Genomic DNA, 26,915 nt, shown 5'->3' with positions numbered 1-26,915 from the left:
TGAGCAGTAGGTACATTCCAGCAACAGAGTTTGCTCATAGACAGGAGATGCCAAGATATCATGGAATGCATGCACTGATGAACGTGACTTTACAAGGAGAAAGATGCCCACACTCAGCACAGTGGCACTTCTCAGTCATGGGCTGCCTATGTAGAACTACCAGAAAACACCAAAAGTTGGGAGGGAGCCTTTGATAAACAGGACATTTACACGTGTCTGAGGAAGAGGATAAAGTCTTCATTAGCTGGAATACCTACCACATAATCCTGGTTTTCATCCAGAAAAAAAAAATGTAGTCATGGCTATAGCAAATTAGAGTGTGCTGTATTTTCCCTAACAAAAGTTGGCAGCTTTGGGCAGTGAAGGGCAGCTCTCCTCAGTCTCCCGCTCTCTCTGATAGACATCCGTCTGGAGACCTGCTTCCTGAAGTACGATGATGAGGAATGTACCTTGCCCGTCGCTGGCCGCCACCGAATGGATGCCTGCTGCTGCTCGGTCGGGGCGGCCTGGGGAACAGAGGAGTGTGAGGAGTGTCCACTGAGAAACAGCCGCGAGTATGAGGAACTCTGTCCCCGCGGACCCGGCTTTGCCACAAAAGACATAACAAATGGCAAACCTTTCTTCAAAGGTGTGTACAATGCTCCCTGCGGCTGCTGTGCTGCTGCTGCTGCTGCTGCTGCTGCTGCTGCTGCTGCTGGTGGTGGTGGTGGTGTGTGTGTGTGTGTGTGTGTGTGTGTGTGTGTGTGTGCACATAAAGCAAGAGTCTAAAATGGGTGTCTTTCTCTAGGCCAGTTGGCCAGGAAACCCCCAGGGTCTTCCTATATCTACCCTTTGCCCCCAGCACAGCAGTTCCAGGTTCACAGGGCCATCCCTGGATTTTTTGTTGTTTTTTAATGTGGGTGCTGGGAATTCACTCAGCTCCTTGTTAAAGTGAATCAAGTACTTTCCCCAGCTGAGCTGTTTCCCTGGCAAGCATTCTGATGAAGCAGAGGCCAGGCCACTGTTAATAGTGGAGGATTTGACTGCTAGGGTTTGCCGGGTGCCTCTCCTGTCAGGCTTTGGAGATCTGAGACCTCATTCTCACATTCTTCAAGACCGAATGGAGTCAGAAAAAATGGAAACTAAGTACATAAACACTGCATAATGTCTTTATACATATGTCTTTATATATAAAGCAAGGTTTTTTTCCTTTGTCCTCTCTCTGTTCCTTTTTTTCTCTTCCTCCTCTTGTTCTTTTGGTCAGTTATTATTCAGTGAGACCGTGGTCACTAAAACTGTCCTGTCCAGAGAGGCGGTTTCTAGATGACCACCTTAAATTTCTCTTAAGTAAATTCAAAAGAATGTGACCCACAGGCTGTGGCAGTCTACCACTGAAAGAAACTTGAGGGTCTTAATTTAGCCCACCAGTTCTTGCTACTATGACATTATGCAGAAGTAAACTTCTGAGTTTTGCTTTTGGAAAGGCTCCAGTAAGGGGAAACCTGGGTTGCATGACATTTGTGTGTCCATGCGTGTGTATTTGTGTGTGTGTGTGTGTTTGTGTGTGTGTGTGTGTGTGTGTGTGTTTATGTATACAGCCTGTTTGTATTCAAGAAGCTCTTTAACGTATATTAGTGACATACAATGCCAAGAAAATAAAAGTAGCATAGATTAGTTGTAAACTTTTTAAACCTCAATGACATTGTTAAATTCTCAAAGTCATTTTAAGATGTATCCAAGAAAGTATCAAAGAGCACTAAGTAAGGGCTTTATTCTGTTGCCATGATGGTTGTGTGAGGGGAGGGTGAGAGGGTGGGTGGATGGGTGGGAGGGTAGGTGGATGCATGGACAGGTGGCTGGGTGGCTGGGTGGCTGGGTGTGGTGGGTGCTGTATTTGTTACTGTCCATGTGCTTTAAGTAGCATTTGGAGTTCAGACAATCATTGGCCAATGATGATCAATTGCTTGCCATATCCCAGGAAGTGACCAGCACGTTTCCTTAACAGTGTTCTCTTAAAATATAGAGGTTAAAATGACTAGGGATGTTTATGAGGTCCTAGCCCTGGGTTATCATACACGTTTGAGATGGATATTGACAGGACCTGAAATGAAGGCTCTCCAGCCTTCTGGGTTGAAAGTGTGGACCCTTGAGACCTCCTGACCATTTGCCCATTTCCGTTTTCCTGAAGATATTAATGAGTGCAAGATGATCCCCAGCCTCTGTACCCACGGCAAGTGCAGGAACACCATCGGCAGCTTCAAGTGCAGGTGTGACAGCGGCTTTGCTCTGGATTCTGAAGAGAGGAACTGCACAGGTCGGTCTGGTCTCCAGGGGCCGGAAGGGAGGAGCCTTCACACGCTCCCTCCTTGTCTGGGTCGCTTCGCCTTATAAGGTTGTCCCTGCCCTCATGTCGCTGCCTGCTGTTTTTCACGCAGATATTGACGAGTGCCGCATATCTCCTGACCTCTGTGGCCGAGGCCAGTGTGTGAACACCCCAGGGGACTTTGAGTGCAAGTGTGACGAAGGCTATGAAAGTGGCTTCATGATGATGAAGAACTGCATGGGTGAGTTTGTGCTCTCACCGGGAAAGTGAAGGACTGTGAGAAGCCGGGATCCCTCACAGGCCCGGTCCCAGGCAGCTCCTGCCGTGCAGTCTTCTGGCCAGGGATGGAAGCCTGTTGCCAAGGGAGACTCATATAGGAAAGCACTGAAGGGCTAACAGTCATGGGTGACTCCATTGTGAGACCCTGAGAGATTTCAATTTTCAATGCCTGACACAGTTGAGTTGAAAACAGTTCAGACTTAAGCCATAGCAGGAGCCCCATCTCAGGTGTCTGTCTGTCTGACAGTTTTAGAAGACAAGTGTTGGTTGGCTACCTTAGGTCGGGTTCCCTGTGAACATCCTGAGATTTCCTGCACGCAAGTGGTGGACCTAGGTTCCTTTGCTTGGATTTTGGGTTGTTTTTGCTTTGTTTTGCTATGGGTTTTGAAGAAGGAACCCTTCAGAATGGCAGAGAGGACAGTGGAGTCTGGCTGTACGCAACACTCAGATCCCACAGGGGATCTGGAGGGGAGAAGGGCACCAGGAGTTGTCCTGTGTTGAGACAAAGTCAGGATCTTTGACTTCCAAGCTAGTCAGTCAGGACTCACTGTGGGAAAAGTACTGAGACCTCTCACCTCCCAGACAGTTCCCATGAAGTGGGCAGCTGTTCTCCTGGAAGGGAACTAAGAAGCCACCAGTAGCCAGGACTCCCAGCAACTGAGGGTTGGAAAGGGGGACAGCCGGTAAAGAAGAACAGGGTGCCAGCCTCTTCAACACGGGGCATTTCTGCTTTACAGATATCGATGAATGTCAGAGAGATCCTCTCCTATGTCGGGGAGGCATTTGCCACAACACAGAGGGAAGTTATCGCTGTGAATGCCCTCCTGGTCACCACCTGTCCCCGAACATCTCCGCGTGCATTGGTAAGGAGCTCTGTAAAACACTTGCGTGGGGTCGGTTGTTTGATTCACACACTTATGTCTCTATGACGTTCTTTGCTTCCAAACAGACATCAACGAGTGTGAACTGAGCGCAAACCTCTGCCCCAATGGGCGTTGTGTGAACCTCATAGGGAAGTACCAGTGTGCCTGCAACCCGGGTTATCACCCCACTCACGACAGGCTTTTCTGCGTTGGTAAGCTCCGGCCTTCTTTTGTATTTCACGGTGCCGTTTATTTCAAAAAAGCAACGTGTTCCATCTATGTTGCTAGGTGCCTTTGCTTAATCTTTTTTGTTTCACTGCAAGTGCAAGTGTCCTAGCAGCCCACGGTACTCGCACCCCACTCCCCTCCTCAAAGGAGCAGCTAAATGAAAGGTTCATAATCTGATGCATGCTCTTTGATAATGAATATAACATGTGCATGCCTAAGCAAAGCAGCGAGTGATAATTAACCCTGGGATGCACCAAGTGCTGTGGAAAGCTCGGGAAGGCCTAAGGCGAGATCTCTGCCTGGCTTGGGAGAGATCATTTAAGGATTGTTTGAAGGGAGGCCATTGACAAGAAGAACATAGAATGTTCATATCTTACCCTGAAATAGAGGCTGTGTCTGGCACTCCCAAGTATGGGTTTTTATGGGACAAGAATTTTGCCTTGTGGTTGGTCCTCTGTAGGTTTAGTTTTCCCTGTGAAGAGTGACACAGGGGGCCCTGTGGCTTTGTCATGCCAAGTGACATGTCAAGTGAGACTGTGTAAACGCTGCCAGTTTGGGCCTGGCTTGGGATGTACAGCACATGGGACTGCCAAGTCTCAGACGGTTTCCACCCACAACCATAAATCAGCCCAAATTCTTTTGAGATCTAGCCAAGGTCAACTTAGATCTTCAATTCAGGTTCTTACAAAGGGTCAGAATCTCAGCCCATCAAGCCTTAATTCATGTTTATAATTGAATCAATGACCAAGAAGATTGCCCCAAGTGTAAACACAAAAGAAGGCGTCTCTGTCACTTTTTATGGGCTGTACTGGAATACCCAACACTGGCTAATTTATAATGATAGACATTCATTGCCTCACAGCTCTGGAGGCTGGGCAGCAATAGCAAAGTCCTGGCATTGTGCAAGCCTTTTGCTGCATCAAAATGTGTAAGAGGCAAGAGAGAGAAAAAGTACGAATGGCCAAATTCACCCATTTTATAGTGTCACCAATGCTACGCATGAGGGTGGGGTCCTCATAGCCTATAACCTCCTCAAAGCACCATGCCTTAACACTTGAATGGTGGTAATTAGATGTCAGCGACAGTTTGGGAGAGGACACATTCTAATACTCTTCTCACTTCTCTTAGACATTGACGAATGCAGCATAATGAACGGTGGTTGCGAGACCTTCTGCACAAACTCTGATGGGAGCTATGAATGCAGCTGTCAGCCAGGCTTCGCGCTGATGCCAGACCAGCGATCGTGCACAGGTGAGCAGCTTTATGCTCTGGCTATCTCTCTTTTAGTGACAGTCCCCCCAAGCAGAGTGTGACAATCTTGGGTTCAAGTCCTTGTCTGTTGCGTGTTTTAGCTGTGTGTCTTCAGACCAGGCACTAAGCACCAGATCTTCACTCACAAAATGTAGTTGCGATTGTGGGAAAGAGGAAGAAAGTTTAGGATATCACTTGTCACTTGTCATCTCATCATTGGACTAGAAAGCTTTTTTTTTTTTTTTTTTTTTTTTGGTTAAACGGAATTTTGGAGAGTTACATCTTGAACCTAATTTGGTGCAATTCTGGGTGTGTTTTCTGCAGCAGCCCCAGGACCCAAGGATTTGTGAATCTGCAAAACCTCAGCCTCTATCCCACTCTACTGAGTTGAAAAGTATTGGGTCAGCTTGGTGGTCCATGTGATTGGATAGATGCTGAAGTTTGAGAGTCACTCTCCTAATTCATTCCCCTATCTTACTACCTTATGCTGGATGAGCCAGGCAGCCAACAGGGGGTAAAAAGTAGAATAAGTGATTTTGGCTGTGGTTGAGAAGAGAATTTGAACCTAGGAAACACATTGATTTTATTTGACCATTAACCATACCACCCCCCCCCCCACACACACAAAACCCAACTCTGTGTAATTTGACTATCAAAAGTAAATGTTGGAAGTAGCCAAATATAGCTGGACGGTGATAAAATATGATTTGTAATCATCTCGAATTGTGAATTTATATGTTTAAATTCATACCGATAGTCTTGTAGACCAGTGTTGCGTCCTTGAACCACACACTGAGAGTTTTGAGATGGCTGCCTCCTCTGTCCCTGGGATAACCTGGTGGGGTAATCGATACAAAGCTTCCTTTGGACTTAAGGTTAGGAGATGCTCGTGGTATACAAATGGGCTGAACTTTGTTACATTGGGTCAGTTCATACTTCCTCACTAAATGGTGCCGATATCAATATGTATATAACGTGTAGTTGATGTTCTTCTTTTCAGACATTGATGAGTGTGAAGATAACCCCAATATCTGTGACGGTGGCCAGTGCACAAACATCCCTGGGGAGTACAGGTGCCTATGCTATGACGGGTTCATGGCGTCTGAAGACATGAAGACTTGTGTCGGTAAGAAAGAAGGCGGCATTGTCTAACTGCTCAGGCACAGTGTTGAGAAATTAACAATAGAGATCAATTAGTTCCTATTTCCTGCTTTCTCTCCTGCCTGATAACTTTTTTTTTTTTTTTTTTTGTAAGCTGGCTGTCTTAAATTTCACCTTGGTAAACGCTGGCTATCTCTGTGTTCTAGAAAGATCATTGAACTTTGAGGATGCGTTTTGGTCATCTGGAACCAGGCCGGTCCTTTTGACAAGTCTTACATTTAAGCAGCAGTTAGCTGAGAACTGGTTTTGCTGTATTCTTGAAGCAAGACCCTTCTAGAGCCCTGCTCCATTCCCATAATGCTTTGTGGTTTAGCTGTGGGGAAAGGGTACCATTGTTGTCTCCTGTGAATTCAGGAAGGGCTTCACTGGACAGTGCTTGCCTCAGCCTGGGTAGTTTGTTTCTGTGCACAAGCAAGCTCAACACTGCTCTGAATATCCTCAGAAGCCTTCCTCTCCTTTGACTTACCCAAACCAGTGAAGTCACCTGGTTCTATGTGGTGTCTTCTTCCATTGGCCCAGCCTTAGAGTTTGTTCTTCAGTAATCTGAGAATAATGTCGAACCCATTTACTTTCTTTATCTTAGAAATCACTGTATTTTTGTTGCCTCCTGTCCAAGGCCTGGAAAAAGGTTCTGTAGCCATTGTTTGCTTTTGCATCTTAACTTCTTTTTAGTTGTTTCTGGTGAGAAGGTCATTCCTTCTTGACCACAAGTAGAGGCCTGGGGTGGGTTATGAGCACATCCATTTTGTGGATGAGTGGTTTGCCTGCATGTATGCTTATACACAACATCATGATTGGTGCCAAGGGAGGCCAAAAGGGGCCATCAAATCACTTAAGAGCAGAGTTACAGACAGTTGTGAGTGCCCGTGTGTGTGCTGGGAATCGAACCCCTGATCCTCTGGAAGAACAGCTGGTGCTCTTAAGCACCGATTCATCTGTTCCAGTAAATATCACACAGACATAACCACAGTTATCTTACCGCAGAGAACGTTGTCTCCTACAAAAACCATCACATAAACAAACTTCTATTCAGCAAGAGTTAGTGAGTCTACTCACTACCCGAGTAGCAGGCAGCTTACATAATTAGTCGGCACCAAGACGTGCCAGTATGAATGGAGTCCATTATATTTTTTTTCTCGAGAGAAAGCATCTAAATATAATATTTTATGATGTTTACTTTCCAAGATTATCATTTAGTGACAGTGTCTCAGCTTTTCTTAGTTTATGATCATAATTCTCTTATCTTGGGGAGAAAGTATCCATTACGTATGAACTGTGTCTCTGCCTTACAGATGTCAATGAGTGTGACCTGAATCCAAACATCTGCCTTAGTGGGACCTGTGAAAACACTAAAGGCTCGTTCATCTGCCACTGTGACATGGGCTACTCAGGGAAAAAAGGAAAAACGGGCTGTACAGGTAGGTAACTTTGCTGTTTTGTATTGACCTAAACCATGCCAAGTCGCTAAGAAACTGCCCTGATCATTACAATTTAACACACGTTTTTAAACTTACATTGTGTGCCATATTTAGCTTCTATCCCTTTGAAATTTTTCATGCTTTATTAAGCCCAACCTGAATGAAGCCTATCCTTCTGTCTGTGAAAATAACGGTGTGCTGTGTTAGATAAGTTAACAGGACAAATTGTGTAATCTTTATAGGTTAAGAGTCATGCTTTCAGATGACATTGTGACCGTGCTGGTTGCTGAAGATTCATAACCCTTTGACAGAGCAACCTTCTTTTGCCAACACTTCATTTGGGAACTGGGATTGTTTTTCAAAGTAAATGCCCTGGATTTTATCTGTCCTTACCAGTCCTCAAGTTAGAGTGCATTAGGTACACTAACTTTTTAGCCTAAACAAGTCTTTATCCATGTTACTTAGCTAATGCCATAAAGGAACTGAACTGTTCACTTTTCTTTTTTGTTATCAATAGCACTTAAGAAACCCTTACAAAATATTTTCAGTAGACTATTGTATTAAATACCAAATGGAAGAAGCCACTCTGTGCCATTGTGTTGTTTTATAAGTATTTAGATGGTTTCTTCAAACACGAAATAATGAAATATTAAGTACATGGAAACTTAGGCAATAAGATTTTACTATAATAACATTACAGATACAAATAGTGGCTTATAACATAAACTTGATCATGGTGGCCTTGAACTAGGTAACTTTAAAAACATTCAACAAGTAATTTTTGGGCTTGAATTTTAAAAGCTGCTTGGCAGGGCCCTGTAACTTCAACATTAAAAATGGCATATTGGCAGTTTGATAATGGAGCCTCCTCTTAATTGTATCAGTGTGTTTCAAGAAAGCATCAAATATATTTTATCAATTATAAAGTGATCATATTAATTGTCAAGCTTACTAACCTATGGCAGTAATGTTATTGGTGGTTTAAAAATAACAGGCTGCCCAAGCCATTGAAAGAGACATAACACTGAAATTACTTTATGGTCCTTTGTTGCTTCTCATAGAAACCCTGGCTAGGGGTCTCTTCTAGTAGATGGAAGGTCATCCACATGGATGCTGAGGTACCAATGATTCTCAGCCTCAACATTTATTCTCAGCTTCCAGTGCTGACACAACCCTCACTAAGGGATTGTGGTCTGGTGTCATGAAGAGGAGGGTAGACTAACGCTGCTGCATTGTGATGCATAAAGGAAAACTCACTGAAGTTCAAACGGCAGCCCATGATGAGCATGAAGAGGCATTCTTGGGGACAGTCGTCAATGGCTGGAGGGAAAGAATTTTCCAAAGTTCATTTAATGGACGGGTGGACGACCGTGCAGAGGGATGGTTACTTTAGGTCTTCTGCCATGGTGGTGGGTTAAACCCATGCTATAGCTGTATCATTACAGGTAGAAGAGATGTGATGTACAGGAACTTACTTCCATTCCGGATATCATGCCTAGAGGCATCAGGAAGTCTACTGAGACCTCTGTATAACTGTTTGCCACTCATGCATGAAAATTTATTTTTAAGGGGATTTATATATATATATATATATATATATATATATATATATATATATATATATATATATATATATATATATAATTGAATCTGCAGAGACGCAAAGACTGGAGGGAACAGGACAGACTCATCGTGGGCTGGATGAGTCAGTGCCAACGTTAAAGCACAGAAGTCACCTTTTAGCAAGTCCAGTGAACAGAAATATACCCAGAGAAACGTTGTTTTTTTATTTTCAGAAGGGCTAGTGGCTCCCTATTTTTTTCAGCTGCAGTCTAAAATGACTTTTCAGTTTGATGTTATCCAGCAAATACTGTAGGAAGCTGCCCCAAGTTCTATGACCTCTTCAATATCACAGTAGCATAGGTTATGATATTCATGTCTGAAATAAAAGAATCCTCAGTTTTGTTCTGGGCTCTCCCACTGGTCTGTGAGCACGAACAAATCATCAGAGTTATCTGACTTTAACCAGACAACCCCCTTGGGCAAAGAACTCTGCAGTAACCTCTGAGAGGAGGGACTGCATTGGGGTGAAAAGAAAAGATCTCCCGGGAATAACCCTGTTAATAGCAGCCAAAGGTATCACACTGGACCGGAAATGACTTACACAGACAGGAACTGGCAAGCCTCACACACTTGAAAATACATTTTAAAAAAATCAGCCAAAATGTCTTTTTAGTCCCGAATAACTAGGTCTCTTTCAGGCTGGTTTCAAGTCAACATTACTCATAGCTTCGAAAAGTCAGGTCACCTTGGTGATGGTCCTGTTAAGGACAAGTGTTTATAAGGCCCAGACAACTAATGTAAACTGAGATACTTATCTTGCCTAATTGGATAAGCAAGACATACTACAAATAACAGCAAAAAGAAATGTTGCAACTGTGTCATAGTACAGACATTCACACACACACACACACACACACACACACACACACACTTATACACTCACACTCACACATGCACACACCACATAAACACACCACATACACACAATCACATATGCACACACCCTTACACATGAATATGCACACACCACATTCACACTCACATATTAACACACACACACTTGCACATGAATATGTACATACCACATACACACTCACATATTCACACACACACATACATGAATATATACACGCAGCATACATATACCACATACACATACTCACCACATACATGTACAGACACTCACACACACATGCACACAAACATACCACATACATGCACACACACATATACATATATATACACACCACGTACATGCACACCCTGCTTTTTTGGATAGAATTTTAAAAACAAGTTCCCTGGGAAGCATTATTAAGAACACATATGCTGTTCCTAAGGAGGGACTTTGTTTCATGAGAACTAACTTCACCCTCTGGGCTCCATTACAGCTCCGTCTAAATATTTCAGCTCCCTTGTCATTACTGATTGTTTCCATTTTAACAAATAAACATGTTTTCTTCTTCCAATCACATCAGCAGTGTTAAGAATCCACCCACTGACTCACATTCCCAGCCCACACAGATGCTAAGCGCTTCGGTTTTTCTTTTTTTTTTTTCTTCTTCTTTTTCTTAAGCTTTGTCCAAATTGTGGATACCGCTGAAGGGAATGTTTGATTTAATGGAGAGAGAATGTGCATTTGCTTGGAACCGAGGACACAGATCCTCTGTCCTTGGCTTAAGTGGGTGGGGTCACCGCTTTCTGCTCAGTCCCAGTAACTGTAATGGGAGGAAGATAAAGTCATTGCATGGTGCCAGTCAGTGGGTCTGCACGTTCACAAGTCATTTCTAGAACCTGCCTGGCATCGCATGCTCACTTAGCCGGTGGTTAAAATCAGAATCGTTGAAACGGCAGGATTTCCTTTCACACGAGGACTGTTTCTGGTCTCGGAGTCCTGCTCTTCCGCACCCACAGCTGGTTCACTCCTCTTGCTTTTCTTATCACTGCTAATTTTCCTCCACTGGCTGTCAGCCTGTGGAAACTCCATGGGTGTTCTCTCCGGTTAATAGTCTTGGCTCAAATTTTGACCTAAATTAGGAAATCCAAGTAGCACTTGCATTGAAGCTGCCATGCCCTCTTCTGCAGCCCCTAATTCTAGAGATGCCCTATGTGCCAAGCACCACAGGCTCAGGATCCATGGGACAGATGCTGTCTGGGGGCAGTAAGACAGGCGTTTGTAGGTGGCATGTTCTCTCTCTCTCTCTCTCTCTCTCTCTCTCTCTCTCTCTCTCTCTCTCTCTCTCTCTCTCTCTCGAGGCTGTGGAGGCTACAGAAGTTCAATATGCATTCATTCCTGTGTGACAGATCTGTGGGCATAGGCAAAGTCCTGCCACGGAGTCTGCTTGCTGTTCATTCTTACCCTTCAGGAGGCCCTCTACAGAGGACTTGTGTGAGCCTTCGTGACAGGACCTGTGGGGTTAAGGAGGTTGCAGTGTCAGCCTGAATTTGAATTGCTTTGCTTGGCTCCCACTTATTCTGAAAAAAAAAAGAATTTTCTGTCTGGAGCAAACTTGTGGAGCAAAGAGAACATTTGTACAGAAAGAGGCGTTCTTGGCAGACTTGTGCCGTCTCCTCCGTGCTGTTGAAGAGTGTTTCGGTGCGGTGCTTTTGTTTGCTTGTTTTCCTTATGGCTCAGTTTCTCCTCCACTTGCCCAAGTCTGCCAGGGAAACAGTTCATTAGTGAGAGTGGGTGTGTGTCTGAGTGTGTGCTTGTGCATGCGTGAATGTGAGTGTGTGTGTGTGTGCGTGAGAGTGTGTACATCCATACTCATGCTGACTGTTAACTCAGAAATGTGTTTGCACGGTATGACCCATTGTCTTTCTCTTCTGCTTCTTACATTCCCCAACATGAGCTAGTTAGAATGATGAATTCTACTCACAACACGAGACCTGGATGTGACCCTTGAATCCCTGTTTCCAGGTAACCCAAGGTTCACAACACTTGGCCTCTTGGAAATAGAATTTCTTCCACCTTGAAAGCATGAAAAAAATTTCAAGTATTTTCTGGGATTAGAATTTTATAGTAAATTTTAGTAATAATGATTAGAGGAGATTCCTCTATCAAAAGAGGTACCCATTTTCTTAATTGCCAGATTAAGGTAAAAGCGCATGAAAATAGTGTTATTGCTGTTCATTAGACAACTAGACGAAGGAGAAAAAGGGTGAGAGTGAGGGTTGAATATGGTCATGACATACATGTATGAAAGTATGACCAGATCCACTTTATACAGCGAATATGTGCTAACAAAAAGAGACTTGGAGGACAGTATCGTAGATTGATAGCCTCTGATTGATTAACTATGAAATTACACTCCATAAAAGAGGTTTGTGGACGTCTCTCTGAGTCTCGCCCACATTTTTAAGTCTTCAAAATAAAATTTAGAATAAAACTGAAGTTTTTAAACTAATGATCTCAGTTACACATTTGTGTCCCAAAGGAAGTGTCAGTAGCCAGAGGAAACCAAGTTCAAGGTAACCCCAGCTTTGCCTCTTACTGCCGGTGGGGCCTAACACCTGCCTTCTCTGAAAATTTAAAATTTCCGAGACAGAATTCTAGTTCTTTCCACTTAAAATTTTTCTTGGTTCCGTATCCATTGCTTTTCTTGGGTGTGGGACACCTGATAGAAACAACCGAGGAGGAAGAGGATTTGTTTTGCCGTGTGACTTCAAGGGGCGTTTATTATAATGGGGGAAGGATGGCCACTGAGCAGCCCTCCCTATGGTGATGGTTTGCAGGATGCAGGCATTTCCTGACTGACCAGGAAGCAGGTTTCATCTTCAAGCCCAGCTTGAGTGGTCACACCTGCTCTGCTTAAGTGACTACACTATGCCGTGGCACCAAAGCCTTTCGGCCTTCCCAAACAACACCACAGCCAGGGAGCCAGGGTTTATATACAGGAGCCCGTATGGGACATTTCACACGCAGGCCTGAGCAGTTCTGTAGCATCTGGAGCTGCTTTTTCTTTCCACCGACAATTATTTGCCAAGTATTATGGGAAATAAAAGGAGGAAATTAAAGCAGAACTCCACGAAAGTTACGATTGGTGTATTACCTCCTAAGGTATGGGACTACCATGCTTAGGCACATCTGTGTTGGTTCTGTGAAACCTACTAGACCAGCCTAAGGAGACCTGCCTTTCTAAATGCCTATGTGACTTCAGCACAATTATCCCTACTTTGGTCTTCTTTATTTCCGTGGATGGTAAAATGGTCTCTGTTATCCAGTTGCTCAAGGCTCCCAGTCACGAGTTCAGAGCGATGGGTCTCTCTTGACCTGCCCTATGACGTCTGTCAGTTCCTCTGACTGTTGAGACCACATTTTAAATTTACCTAAACAACTTGCTATGATCCTTAAAAATTCTTTGCCATGTATTTTTTGTGTCACAGTTATCAGGGACATCACAAAAGAATGGTGTAAGAGAAACCTGCTGTCATTGTATTTTATGCTTGCTTCTAAGACCAATCTAGGCTTAAGATAGAACATTTGGAAGCTGCTTGTTTCTTAACACTTTCAAGTCATTTAGCTGAGCTTCATGAGTAAACAACTGGGTTGTTGCTGACCTGGCTGCTTTTTAAAGTCACCAATTGAGTGATCCCTGGAAATTCTTGCAACGTTTCCTCTGCCTGTCTTAATCTTCTTGACCCAAGCTCTCTGAGGACTATTGGTTTCTACTTAAAAATCATAGTGTCCTATCCACTTATATTTGTTTCTAGTAAGTAGCAGAGTTCATTATGAAGATAACCTCTTATATGTTGAGTTAGTTTAAGGAAATAAAAAAAGTTACTGTAACGTTTTTATATAGTGTATGTTGGGTAAACTTGAAATGAAACTTCAGAGAATGAAGAAGTTTTTTACATTGTTTTTGACCCTGTACTGACACGACCTAATCTGGTATTTCACTATTTCAATGAAAGTTCTCTCTGGGTTGACTTGAGTTTTACATGAAATATGCAGGACCACAGTGTGCTGTGGACTCTCAGGAAGCTAGAGAAGGGTGACTGCTGGCTGGCATCTAGCCTTAAGCAACATTTTCTGCACATGATTGAAGTGATAATACCTAAAATAAAAATCCTATAAGAGTAAAGCACAATGAGACAGAAATGCTTTAAATTTAAGAATAAAAATACCTTATATCTTTCCAAAGTTTCCTGATATGTCAACATACTCGCTTGCCTTAGGATGTGGTAAATGCATATTACCTATAGTTGTCTTAATAAAATATATTACCAATCAAAAACATGACCATAAACACTAACCAGAAGGGTGTTGGGCAACTCACTTTGTCAGTTGGAGAGAAGGTCACTTTCCTGAGACCTGGCTGGGTGCTCACGTTAGAAATGCAGCGAAGGATGGGCAAATGCTACCAAGGACAAGTGCGATGGCCAGGCCATTCTGTCTTTGTAAATTAAAAGGCAAAACTGTCCAACAGGGAGCTTAGCATCTGTTTGGATACTAAGTTGTTTGCATTACGCCATGGTGGGGATGAGAGAGAATCCATTTTTGAATGTTGCTAAGTCATTAAAAAAAAAAAAAAAAAAAAAGGCTCCCAAAAGCTTTTGTGCAGAAGTTTTTCCTAAAGCGCTGGTTGTTTCTCAGATATCAATGAATGTGAGATCGGGGCACACAACTGTGGCAGGCATGCTGTATGCACAAACACAGCGGGGAGCTTCAAGTGCAGCTGCAGCCCTGGCTGGATCGGAGACGGCGTCAAGTGCACAGGTAAGCTGGAAAAATAGCACAAGTTATGGTCACGAGCTGTGCAAATCAGAAATATGAAAGTATTCATTTTCCAGAGGCAAAACTGGGAAAGGAGATAACATTTGAAATGTAAATAAATAAGATACCCAATATAAAGGAAACTGAAGTGTAATTTTTGCATTACGCTGTTATACTGATAATGTTGAAAGTGAGGTGTAATTTTTGCATTACTCAATGCCATTATACTGATAATGTTGAAAGTGAAGTATAATTTTTGCATTACTCAATGCCGTTATACTGATAATGTTGAAAGTGAAGTGTAGTTTTTGCATTACTCAATGCCGTTATACTGATAATGTTGTAAACTCTGTTCTTTAAGATCTGGACGAATGCTCTAATGGAACCCACATGTGCAGCCAACATGCAGACTGCAAGAACACCATGGGGTCCTATCGCTGTCTCTGTAAGGATGGCTATACAGGGGATGGCTTCACCTGCACAGGTAGGCTTGCTTTGGAAGCAGCTATGTAACCCTTGTTGGAAAAGCACAATGTCCCATATCGGACCAACAATTCTTCTTGAAGACTGGGGCATGCTGGTCAAGTAACTGAAAATATTACTTATCTAAATTTACATCCCCATGGAATGAAACCATGGAGGCCAGTCACCAAGGAGACCTCAAAAGCTAGCACAGTGTGTGTCTCTCTACCTTTCACATCTCATACATATGCATCTGTATGCCCATACATACATGTATGTATACATGTACAAACATATATGTACACATATACATTTGTATGCATATACATCAATCCATGTAATGACATCACTATTCTAAGCAGATAGTACCACCTTTTATGTGTTCACCTCTGTGTGTTCATGCCTGTTTCTCACTGGTGCCTGGCTATCTCTAATCAAACCCAAGGATAGGCTTGCTTTAGGAAGATACATAAAGACGGTGATGTAGTGTTCTGCATGAGGAAGCAGTACAGGCCTTCAGCATATCACTACCATCACTGTGTTGGCATAACAACAGTCAGAACTACTCTGTAAGGCTTTCTCTCACTTTACCACGTACTCAGGAAATCCTCTTTTTTCTTACCTCTAATTAAGAGGCACAGAATTAACATGAACTTGCAATGTTAATGTAAGTATGTAGGATTGTACGAATGTGCGATTGCGTAGTGCATGCACGTGTCCACAAAGACAGCACTTCTTGTGCAAAGGACATTGGCCATAAAGTAGTGAGACCATGTCACCCATACTTTTAAGTCACCCCTGTGACTTGGAACATCAACTTAAGTCAATTAAGCAAATTGACAAGCGCTACTTACTGTCTGGCATTATGAAATTAACAATAAGGTGTCAAGTAAGTACAAAAGAAGCTAAGGGCAGCTGAGTAGCTTACTGAAATTCACTGACAGTTTGATTGCAGCTCAAATCATCTCTGCCCAATCCAGGGATGTTTATTATCTTGAAAAAGAAAACATGTAAATTTCACTCGTTAGGAACCCTTGCTTCATGGGCTTGGAATTCAATGCTTGTAAACTTAGTGCCCCATTTCCTCTGTTAGCCCCTAGAGCTGAGGCTGAAGCCTGAGATACGGACATGCACTGTGACATGTTCTTTTGGGTCTCAAATATGTCCCCTCTGTGGATGGAAAGGTCTATCTGAATAATGAGTTTGACGTAACATTCACATTGCTGCCTTAGAAATGATTTTACAATTCAGAGTTCTAAATCTGTACCCAATGCTGCTGCCTGTTCAACATTGGCATTCAAGAAAGAAAGCTGGTGGGTTTAAACTTATCAAATGGGAATTATGATGAAGTGCATTTGGAACTTGGCAGTCAGAGAGAAATTATAGGACCTGAGGCATCGGGGAACATTTGACTGCAAAAGCATAGCTTGTGTTTCTGTCTGCAGACCTCGACGAGTGCTCCGAGAACCTGAACCTCTGTGGCAACGGCCAGTGCCTCAATGCCCCTGGTGGGTACCGCTGTGAGTGCGACATGGGCTTCGTGCCCAGTGCAGATGGGAAGGCCTGTGAAGGTAAGCATGGGGAAGCAGTGAGACCGGGTTGTTCAAACATCACTGGCTTTTTGTCTATTTTAAACCCGAAGTGGATCTCATCTTTTATTTTTTTAATAAAAAATGAAGCTGGTCAGTTTAGTCTGCAGAGAGGTACGATTTCAACATCAGAGGATCTAGAAACACCAAGAGCGAAGCCTCTGGGCATGCCTGTGAGTGATTATCTGGATTAGGTTAACCAAGCTGAGAGCCATCTTAACTCTGTGTAGCAGCATTTCATATGCCGGGGTCCTGGATTAGATAAAATAAGAGAAGTCAAACTGAACGTTAGCCTCCACTGCTCTCTGCTTCCTGACTGTGGACATAATACGTAAAGCCGCGTCATGCTCCTGCCTCAGGCAGCCAGGGCTTTCCCCGCCGTGAGCTCGAATGATTTAAAATAAACGCTCTTGACTTTGCTCCTTTTGGGGGTATTTTTGTCACAACAAGACAAGTAACTAGTATAAGGTTGTGATACCTTCAGGCAGACCACTTCTGTTTACGTGGAGAAAATCTGGGCCAAGTGATCTGCAGTGTCACACACCACAGGACACAGGAGAGGAAGAGTGAGCAAGTGCAGTTCATCCGATGCAACTTGGTTACTCCCACTTCTGGAGGCAGGGGAAGCTCTCAAAGCACAGATCCCTGGTGCTCTATTGGAGGGTTGTCTACAAAGACAGAAGCGTGGCTGTTAATCTCTGCCAGGCTTTGGTTTCTAGAAGCCAAGGATTCCAGTTAATAACAGCAGAGAGTTTGCGCCTTGTGTGGAGTAATGTCTTAAATAGATCTTAGAACGTTCTCTAAATATCTCACGCCTGTAGACACAGAACGGGATTTGACATGTCCCTGGAGGAGAATTCCCTGGAATGGTGCCGCTGGCTTTGGTCTCTCAGCTTTAAGCTTTGTCTTTCTGGGAAGCATTGGTCAGACAGGAAGAGTCCTGGGAACCTGTTGACTCAGGATGGATCCAGTCAGGAGACAACGGGTTCTTCTCTTTACTCACACTTGTCAAATCTCAGCACATTGTCTTCGTTGAAAGAATTGGGGATCACAGTGAGCCAAGATGATTTCAGGGGAAATGAACTAGTGATAAGAGCTGACAAGGGTTCAGACGAGGCCCCATTAGTGCATTAGCCAATAGTTGTTCCTCATTAAGCAGATATGGATTCAGACTCACTCTTCGGCTATGCCGCATACACTCATTTCTGTATTTTCCTGTTACGGGACCCTTGGGTGTTCTTTATCCTGTTCATGTTATTTACATGTGCAGCAGTGACAAAAAGCTTCTAAGACCTTGCTCATGAGCCCAATGCCTTGTTTGCTTCCGTACCCCCAAACTCAGGGGAAAGGGGTACGGTGGCACCTCAGGTGACAGTCACAGAGCAAGGGTTGCTTGTCTTACAACTTACAGGGAGGTTTTACTTGTTTGTTTGTTCTTAATGTAAGTCGTCACTGACAGAATGGTCACGCCTAGTTAAAACAGTCTCCAGTCTGAAAATGTGTCTATTCATCACACAAGCAGGACACTTTGCTGAAGCAGTGGGGGAGGCCCAGAAAAGGCATCTGAAGTGTATAGGGCTCCTATGGACTTCAGCGGGCATGCAGTATAAAACTAGGACAGAAGATAAAAGTGAATAAAAGTTGAGTTCTCCACCAAACTTGTAGGATCTATTGATAGGAGCAACCCAAGAATTTAGGCTATCTTGTTCTGCTTGGCTCTTGATTACAACAGTAAGGTAGACCTGCATCACATGCCGAAGAGGAGACTGATGGCTATCCAGAAAATGTTCAGCCTGTGGCTTAGCATGTGATGGGGCCCCAGAAAACAGAGCTTGTCACTATCAAGGCTTCTGTGTGCAGACGAATCCCCTGACGGTCTAGGAAACTGCCTACATTGCTGGCAGGCAGACTGCATTTTCTTAATGCTAATATCCACTGTCTAATTTTATTGGGTGGCTTCTTCAATGAAAATTTACATAAATAAATAAATAAATAAATAAATAAATAAATAAATAAATAAATAACCTGCCTCTTTTTGTAATCTTTCCCCAAGATATCGATGAGTGCTCCCTTCCAAACATCTGTGTCTTTGGAACTTGTCACAATCTCCCGGGCCTCTTCCGCTGCGAGTGTGAGATTGGCTACGAGCTGGACCGAAGTGGTGGGAACTGTACAGGTAAGGTCTCACGTGTGTTAGAATTGGGCTCCCAGGTATCCCTAGGGGTGCTTTTGCTCGGGCATCACCAGGACCACACAAGCTACAAAGGAAAACAAAAGAAGAGTAAGGCATTAAGAGTCGAGGGTACATTTGTCAGGCCTGGAGCTGATGAGGGGTGAGTATGCAAAGGAAGGGGACAGTCTGCTTGTTTCTGGGTGCTCTTGCTGTGTGGCTTCCTGCCAGTTTCTTCCTTCTTGAATACATCTCCAGAACCTCCTTTCAAAGGCCATGCTTGGGAACCTCCAGTTTGCCCTTTATACACTTCTGATACAGCGCCCACACCTTCCTACCCAAACTCAAATTCTGACCACCACAGTGCCCGATACACAGGGGCTGGCCGTGCGTTTATTTTGTGTGCGGCTGCACTTGGGGATACAAGTAGGTGGTTAGCTATCTGTGCAAATGTATGTGGAGGCCAAGAGTCACGCTTCCAGTGTCTTCCTCTCTTGCTGCTCACTGCATTTGCTGAGATTTGGTGTCTCTTTGAACCTGGAACTCACTGATGAGCTGGGCTGGCTGGCACAAGTTCTGGGATCTTCCTGCTTCTTCTTTCTCCGGTTCCTAGGATTGTATGGGTGCAGAGGATCTCAACTGGTGTTCTCATGTTTGCAAACACTTCACCCACTGATACATCTTCTTAGCTCCATTTAATACAGGAGTCATTTTTTTGTAGAGAAAAGGACTCCCAGGGAACACAGAAAAAATTTAGAAAAATTATCGCTCCCAGCAGACTGCCACATAGCTCTCTTTGGCACCAAGAGAAAGGCTGACAATCGTGGCTAGTTTCTCTCTTAAACCACCCTCCCACACACAATACAGAGGAAGCAGGTTTCATCCTGGAGGACAGCCTTTTCAGACCACAGGAAGTACCCCAGGACAAGCATCCTGATTCCCCAGGCTGTCTGCTCCAAAGCCATTTGTCTAGTTTGGGACATTTCTTAAGCATTAAAAATAGAGAATAGGGTTGTGCAGGGTTAGAGTTTGTAGGAAAAAAAATTATGTCCTAAATCTCTGGAATGTTGTACATAGTTTCAAAAGAGAAGCCAAAAGGAAATAAATGTTCAGCCCAGCATCTGGGCAGGGTTATGAAGAAACGCACTAAGCCTCCTTCCTACATGTGTGTGCAGAGAGGACAGCAGAGACCACCTGCTCCCAAACATTCTCTGGGACAACTTGGTCTAATCTGATAAAATAACACACCACACATATTAAATGTATTGTTTTTATAAACCTATGCCTGAAATTTTGGTTGACCGAGATCAAAACCATGTCTTGCCATTAGTTACCTTGACTGGAATATTTTTCTTAGCTTCAAAGTTACATTTCATTCTGATGACAAATTCAAAGGGTAAACATGGTCGGGGGTGGGGGTGGGGGGTGGAGCCAAGGCTATGACACAGTTCCCTCCTGGAGGAAGTGACTTTCAGAGGTGGGAGGTTGCATCGCTAGGCATGATCGAGGAATTGCTTAGTTCTTATCGGGAGCCCTGGACTGGGTGTGACTGCCATTGGTGAAGTCAGTCCACACGGGATGCTGGGTAATTCTGCCCATCTGTTTGGCTGTAGATGTTAATGAGTGTCTGGATCCAACCACCTGCATCAGTGGGAACTGTGTCAACACTCCGGGCAGTTACACGTGTGACTGTCCTCCCGATTTTGAGCTGAATCCAACTCGAGTCGGCTGTGTCGGTAAGATGTTTAAAACTTTTCCAAGACACTTACGGTTCACTAATTTAAAACCATCACTGAATATTGCATGTCATATGCTTTCAAAAGTAATAATAACATAAACGTGAGGATTTCTTAAACACAATGTACGCTTTGAGCTTTCTTTTCTGAAGGGAAATGATCAATATATATTCTTGGACACATTCAGATTCTTAGGAAAAGTTAAATACCTAAATGAGTTTAACCCCTTCTGTCCCTCCAATAGGAAGAGTTTACCTGACACATTTCTTTATTTGTGTATGATAGACACTCGCTCTGGAAACTGCTACCTGGATATCCGGCCCCGGGGAGACAATGGGGATACAGCCTGCAGCAATGAAATCGGAGTTGGTGTTTCTAAGGCTTCCTGCTGTTGTTCCCTGGGTAAAGCTTGGGGAACCCCATGTGAGCTGTGTCCTTCTGTGAACACATGTAAGTGAACAGCCTCCATCTTACATCCACTCCTACGTACATCTAACTGCTCCATCTCAGCCCAATTGTCTCTAGACCCATAAAGGAGAAGCCACTAGTTGTCTTCATGTTTACAATAGGAGAGACAGATTGATCCCATCAGTCCGGTATGTGGGAGTCCAAAAAGCTCTCTCCCTTGACTATACATAGGGCAGGTAGTATCTCCTATCTCAGCAAGAAGGTAGAATTATTTTAATATTCCCAGAGCTAGGTTTTCAAGTATATGTGAATGGAAGCTTAAGAATCCAACTCCTTTAAAAAGGGGTTTCTGCCTTGTCCACTTTGATTTAAACCAGGGGCGGCCAGTCTGGCCGAAGTCAGTGCCCAAATGAATGATGTTGGGTCATTTCTAGAAGAATGGCCAGTTACTCACTTCTCAAAATATCTGTGAAATATGTTGAGAGTAGAAAGCTGGCATTTCTGCCCTCCAGGAATGCCTGTCCATTAGGTAGACTAAAACACAAACGTGAGAGCTCTAATTCAGCACAGGCTCAATCACAGAGGAAAAGAATAGGCATAGAGTCATGTTTGACAGAAAATACACACTAGGTTCAAGTTGGGGGCTCTTCGAGTGGTGGCTGTGTGACCTTGGCCAGACTAGTGTCTTATAATACCTCACCCAGCACAGGCCGGCTGGCACAACCTTCTCTTTTCTCTTCAGAGAGAGAGGGTTTAGTTCTACGTAGATGTGGGTGCTGACCACTTTGTAAACTTTTGAGCTATGCATTGAAGAAGAGCACGATGTAAGTGAGGAGGCATCCAAAAAGGGAGCAGAAGAAAATTAAGGAAGAAGACACCCAATGCCATTGGTATCAAGAAGGGCAAACCCAGATTAGGAATTGGAAATATGAAATTCAGCTTTATAGAATAATGATTAGCAAAGGGTCACCAGCTCAGACTAGAATGGGAATTTGAACACATCTGAATCCACGTGGTTTTATAAAGCCAGGGCAAGGGCCAGGCACAAGAAGACTTTGATAGTTATGAAAGAACAAGTCTCATGCTCTTTAGGACGATATTATGGTCGGGTCACTTTATTCACATTCCCAGACATGACATTGGAAAAAATACTTTATGTAAATCTTTATGGCTTGATGGGGCAGCTAAAAGAGGCTGGAAAAAATAAGTCTGAGTGAAAATCAAGATTTTAGAATCATATGTGTGACAAGGGGGTAGTAAGAAAAATATCCAGACATCAAGAATGGCGTCAGGCTGAAAACAAGAACAGAGTCCCTCGTACTCTGTTTAGAAAGGGTTTTAAGATAGGCTGACGGTCATTATTAGGGGAGATGGGGACATCCAGGAAAGAATGCTAGATACAACTAAAATGGAGTGAAGTTGGCAGGAAACAAAAATGGAGAGGAACTCTTTCCTCAAAGGCAGTGATAGATAATAGAAAATAAAATGTCTCACAAGAATATATGACCATAGTAACTCTGGGTTTCCAAGATCAGTAAAGTGGCTTTATGTCTGGGGAACGGCCCATGCATGCTAAGATGGATGTCTGCTTGCTTTAAATTGGTAAATAAGAACTGAAGGTCCTGGAAGGTTAACATTTTCAGTCAGACGTGTGAGCATGTCTCCGATTCGGAGGAACTCATGTGGAACCTTTTGTTTCATAGCTGAGTATAAAATTCTTTGCCCCGGAGGAGAGGGTTTTCGTCCAAACCCCATCACCGTTATACTGGAAGGTAAGGGCTTCTCCTTTGTCTTGACCCGTACACCGTTCGGATGACCTTGGTTTTTGTTCCAGTCCTGGAGTCGCGCACTGTTTTCACTCTTACAGACATCGACGAGTGTCAGGAGCTCCCGGGGCTGTGCCAAGGGGGGAAGTGCATCAACACCTTCGGCAGCTTTCAGTGTCGCTGCCCGACTGGTTACTATCTGAACGAAGACACGAGAGTGTGTGACGGTAAGTGGTTGCCTGCAAGATATGTTACCTCAAATACTGAGGACTGGCCAGGGCCCCCGACTGAGCTCAGCAGCAGGGCTTCTACATGGCGTAGCCCAACAAGCTAAAGCATGTCTTCAGAAAACTCTGTTTCCGCTAGACGAGCATCCCTAGAGCCTCCCTTTGTCTTTATGATACAGCCAGTTGCCTCATTCGCCTTTTTAAAGATGGAGAATTGTGACCATTTTTCAATCTGAGAACAATTAGCCCAAGGACTTGTGGTGGGGGATGGGAAGTGAGGAGACTCCATTCACATCCAGGATTCACAGGACCCTCTAGGGAAGAGACCTCTTCGGTAAGAATTATTTGAGCATCATAGTGCATAAAACATAGCACTCAGACTCGAGGTTAACAAATATTCCTGGGATCCACCTTGTTGCCAGTTGCTGATAGATTCAGTCTAGATTATGAACATATAAAATATGTCATTATCTTTCTGAGGTATATTCAACAGCTATGATTTTTGCCCCATTTCCATCTCTCGGTGCTTTGGAGAACACTGAGCACTGATTTATTAAGCACTCAGATCAGAAGGCATGAGGTTCTTTGTAAACCTTCTTTACTGAAAATTGGGCATAGAGAAGAGAGACCCACAGGCTGAAGGCCCGCAGTTCATACCTGGGTTTCAGGTCTTCCGGTAGAAGCCTTGCTTTCTGCTGGCAGCATCCGCCTGTCACAGAGCGCCGCTTTTGTGGTCACATAGCACTTTCTCTTTTGGATTATAGATGTGAATGAATGTGAGACTCCTGGAATCTGTGGTCCTGGGACATGTTACAACACCGTTGGCAACTATACCTGCATTTGTCCTCCAGACTACATGCAAGTGAACGGGGGAAATAATTGCATGGGTGAGTCCAGGTGTTTCTCACACATGTGGGCGTGGTGCTCGTCGGCAAAGGCTAGTCCAACAACTGGTATCTGCTGGTGTCCTGCTCGCTGTTAGAGTGAGATGCACCCCGCCTCCAACATGCTCCTCCTAACCCATAACTTTTGGCATTTTTCACCGTTGCGTGTGGGGCAGGGGCGTGGTTGAGGGTTTTCCTGTAAAAACGTGAGTTTGGAAGATGCTGAACCGTTTAATGGTACTTCCTTCGTTTGACTTAGAGGTGTGTCTTTATACAACTCTATTACAGCACTGACCTACGGCATTAAAACATCCTGAATCGGAAATAAGAGATTCCCTGCCAAGTAGCGGTGGAGGATTGTTCCGAGGAGAGCGGGTGGGGGGGCCCTGTAAAGTTTGCTAATGCCATGATGACCTCATTCTGTGGCACGGAACAGCGGGACCACATTTCTCCAAGCCCCTCGCTTGTGTAGCGCTTGTGGCCGCATGGGTAGCTGAGAAGTTGCATGCCTGACAGCTCCTTACTCTGTTCATAACCGGATTACCACAGGCCCTTGCCATCTGAGGCTCCTGTTGTGCTCTGACGGGTTGTGGAAATCCCGTGGGATCACCGGGTCCTTCGTTCTCCTTTCTCCTAGACATGAGAAGGAGCCTCTGCTACAGAAACTATTACGCAGACAACCAGACCTGTGACGGAGAGCTCCTGTTCAACATGACCAAGAAGATGTGCTGCTGCTCCTACAACATCGGCAGAGCCTGGAACAAGCCCTGTGAACAGTGTCCTATCCCAAGCACAGGTGACAGTTAGCTTCCTGTCCACCGTGGTAGAGAAGTCAGTTAGAAACTGCTAGAGAAAAGAATCCGTCCCAGTAAAGAGAGAAAAGGCGTGTTCGTTTTTTTCAGAGAGAAAACTTGACCCACCGAGGTGACCTTTACCTGTCGGTTACCTTCGGTTCCTCCTGCTGAAAAACCAAGGGACAGAGTACATCTCCTAATTTATATCCAGATTTATAACCAAGACCAGTAAAGTCAACATGTCACAAAAAAATATGAACATTGCTAGCATTACTTCAGAGTTCCCACCATATAATGAAAATGCTGGAAACCTCGGGGGAAATGAATATGATAAATAAATGAATTTAAAAAACCAAAACTAGCCTCGGGCCAGGGAGAAGGCTCTGTTTAAAACCACTTGCTATGCAGGTAGGAAGATCCCATGTTGAGAATCCACATGAAAGCCAGACGCGGCAACCAGGATGGAGGACAGGAAAACCCTTTGTCTCTCCCTCATCGGCTGCCATTTTTCCTTCATTGTCCGTGTTATAGGAATGTTACATCTGCAGTGTTTTCTGACGGGTACATTTCCGTAAATGAGTTGTGAGTTCCTGCTCATCCCTGACTTCTACACCTTCTTTGTTTAACTCTTGCAGATGAATTTGCTACCCTCTGTGGAAGCCAGAGGCCAGGCTTTGTGATTGACATTTACACAGGTTTACCCGTGGGTGAGTTGTAGCCTGTGTCCTTGAGACTATGATTGGGGGTTGGGGAGGTGGTCCTCTGCTTCTGGCTCTGTGTTAAATGTGAGGAGCATACACACCACTCTTCTCCTAGGTTTGCTTTTCTCCTTTTCTGAGAAGGAAAGAATGTTAAACGAGGCCTCCAGCTGTTTTCAAACAGCAAGTCTTCATTTGAAATAGCTCAAAGCCCTTTGCAGTACCACCTAATGGACAGATGTATGTTCAGCTTGTGATTACGGGGGCCGGAGAAACCTTTCAAAAATTAACCATCAAGCTTAGTGAATTTGGTCCTGGGGGTCCACAAAGAAAGGACACAGAGCTGGCTGACATTGGATTTAACTTTAATTACCTGTTTTTTAACATGACATTTCAGCTTTTTTGTAAGGGTTGGTTACACGGAGGCCCCCTTGCTTATCAACAACCCCCTCTCTCGGCCTCTTTGGGTCCCTTGCTTAGAGAATTTTGTAGACATAAAAGTCTTTTTAGTATGAGGTCTCATGTGGGAGCCAGAGCTGACCCTGTGGTGAGATAGTAGTTTGTACTAGATTCCGAAGCACCACAGATAGAGAAGCACTGTACAAAGGTTAGCCAGCACAGACAGTGCCCTTATGGTTTAGAAACAAATACCACCAAAGTCAGGGGAAGATGATGCAGTCTCAAAGTGTCCCCATCATGGTGTGATTTATAGCCATCCTTAGATGCCCCCCTAAGCCTCTGCAACTTCATCTGGAAGCAGACACCACGGCTTGCTTTGTCTTGCCTTATTCCTAGTAAGTAAAACTGAAATCCACATCAGCCTTTCCAGTGACCTTGTTTAAGAAAACAAGGGCTTGGTCCAGCAATCAGCAGGCTTTCTTAGTGCCAAATCCATACGGCTCCACAGGCCAGTCAACATCCAAAGAAACTTCATGGTCTGGAAAGAAAAACTGCTAAACGGCATTGGCATGGAGCACCTGGCCTTAGCTGCTCTGTTTTTCTCCTTGCCGAGCATCTTTTAATCTGTCTAGAATCTGTGATTGGGAGTTAAGTGGCCTCTAATGGTAATAGGTCTCCATGGGCAGTCTAGGCATGTAACCCAGCAAGGCCTGGCCCCCACAGTTGGCCATCAGCGAAGACTTGAAATGGCATTAGCACCATCCACTAGCCGACCTGGGAAGACCTCCAGCCACCCTGTCCAACTTCCTTGCTTTCCAGTGGAGGAGACAGAGGCCCAGAAAAGGGAAGGGACTCACCCAAGGCCACCTAGCTAATCAGTACCAGAGCTTAAACCAGAACCCAGTCCTGACACAATTTTCTTGGCTTCTAGCTCTGGGCAACTAGAAACGTGGTATTTAGCAATGTACTTAGTGTTACCAAATTCCGCCATGACAAAATAAAGC

General features: G+C 44.2%; 1 protein-coding gene across 1 annotated transcript in view; it reads left to right on the top strand.

Moving 5' to 3' along the window:
• The window catches only part of FBN1 (fibrillin 1), a 193,471-nt gene that overhangs the window by 127,498 nt on the left and 39,058 nt on the right, over positions 1 to 26,915 (top strand). Inside the window, exons 25-43 of the mRNA XM_080930907.1 lie at positions 401 to 628; positions 2,168 to 2,293; positions 2,415 to 2,543; positions 3,319 to 3,444; positions 3,531 to 3,656; positions 4,801 to 4,923; positions 5,924 to 6,049; positions 7,377 to 7,502; positions 14,659 to 14,781; positions 15,140 to 15,262; positions 16,686 to 16,811; positions 18,883 to 19,005; positions 20,613 to 20,735; positions 21,021 to 21,185; positions 22,847 to 22,915; positions 23,011 to 23,136; positions 23,901 to 24,023; positions 24,658 to 24,816; positions 25,450 to 25,521. Of these exons, the coding sequence (XP_080787033.1) occupies positions 401 to 628; positions 2,168 to 2,293; positions 2,415 to 2,543; positions 3,319 to 3,444; positions 3,531 to 3,656; positions 4,801 to 4,923; positions 5,924 to 6,049; positions 7,377 to 7,502; positions 14,659 to 14,781; positions 15,140 to 15,262; positions 16,686 to 16,811; positions 18,883 to 19,005; positions 20,613 to 20,735; positions 21,021 to 21,185; positions 22,847 to 22,915; positions 23,011 to 23,136; positions 23,901 to 24,023; positions 24,658 to 24,816; positions 25,450 to 25,521 (2,442 nt within the window). The remainder of the gene's footprint in view (positions 1 to 400; positions 629 to 2,167; positions 2,294 to 2,414; positions 2,544 to 3,318; positions 3,445 to 3,530; positions 3,657 to 4,800; positions 4,924 to 5,923; positions 6,050 to 7,376; positions 7,503 to 14,658; positions 14,782 to 15,139; positions 15,263 to 16,685; positions 16,812 to 18,882; positions 19,006 to 20,612; positions 20,736 to 21,020; positions 21,186 to 22,846; positions 22,916 to 23,010; positions 23,137 to 23,900; positions 24,024 to 24,657; positions 24,817 to 25,449; positions 25,522 to 26,915) is intronic.

The sequence above is a fragment of the Micromys minutus genome (assembly GCF_963924665.1).
Source record: "Micromys minutus genome assembly, chromosome: 17".
Classification (NCBI taxonomy): domain Eukaryota; kingdom Metazoa; phylum Chordata; class Mammalia; order Rodentia; family Muridae; genus Micromys; species Micromys minutus.
Note: the sequence above shows the minus strand (reverse complement) of the source record. Positions and strands in the feature narration are given on the sequence as shown.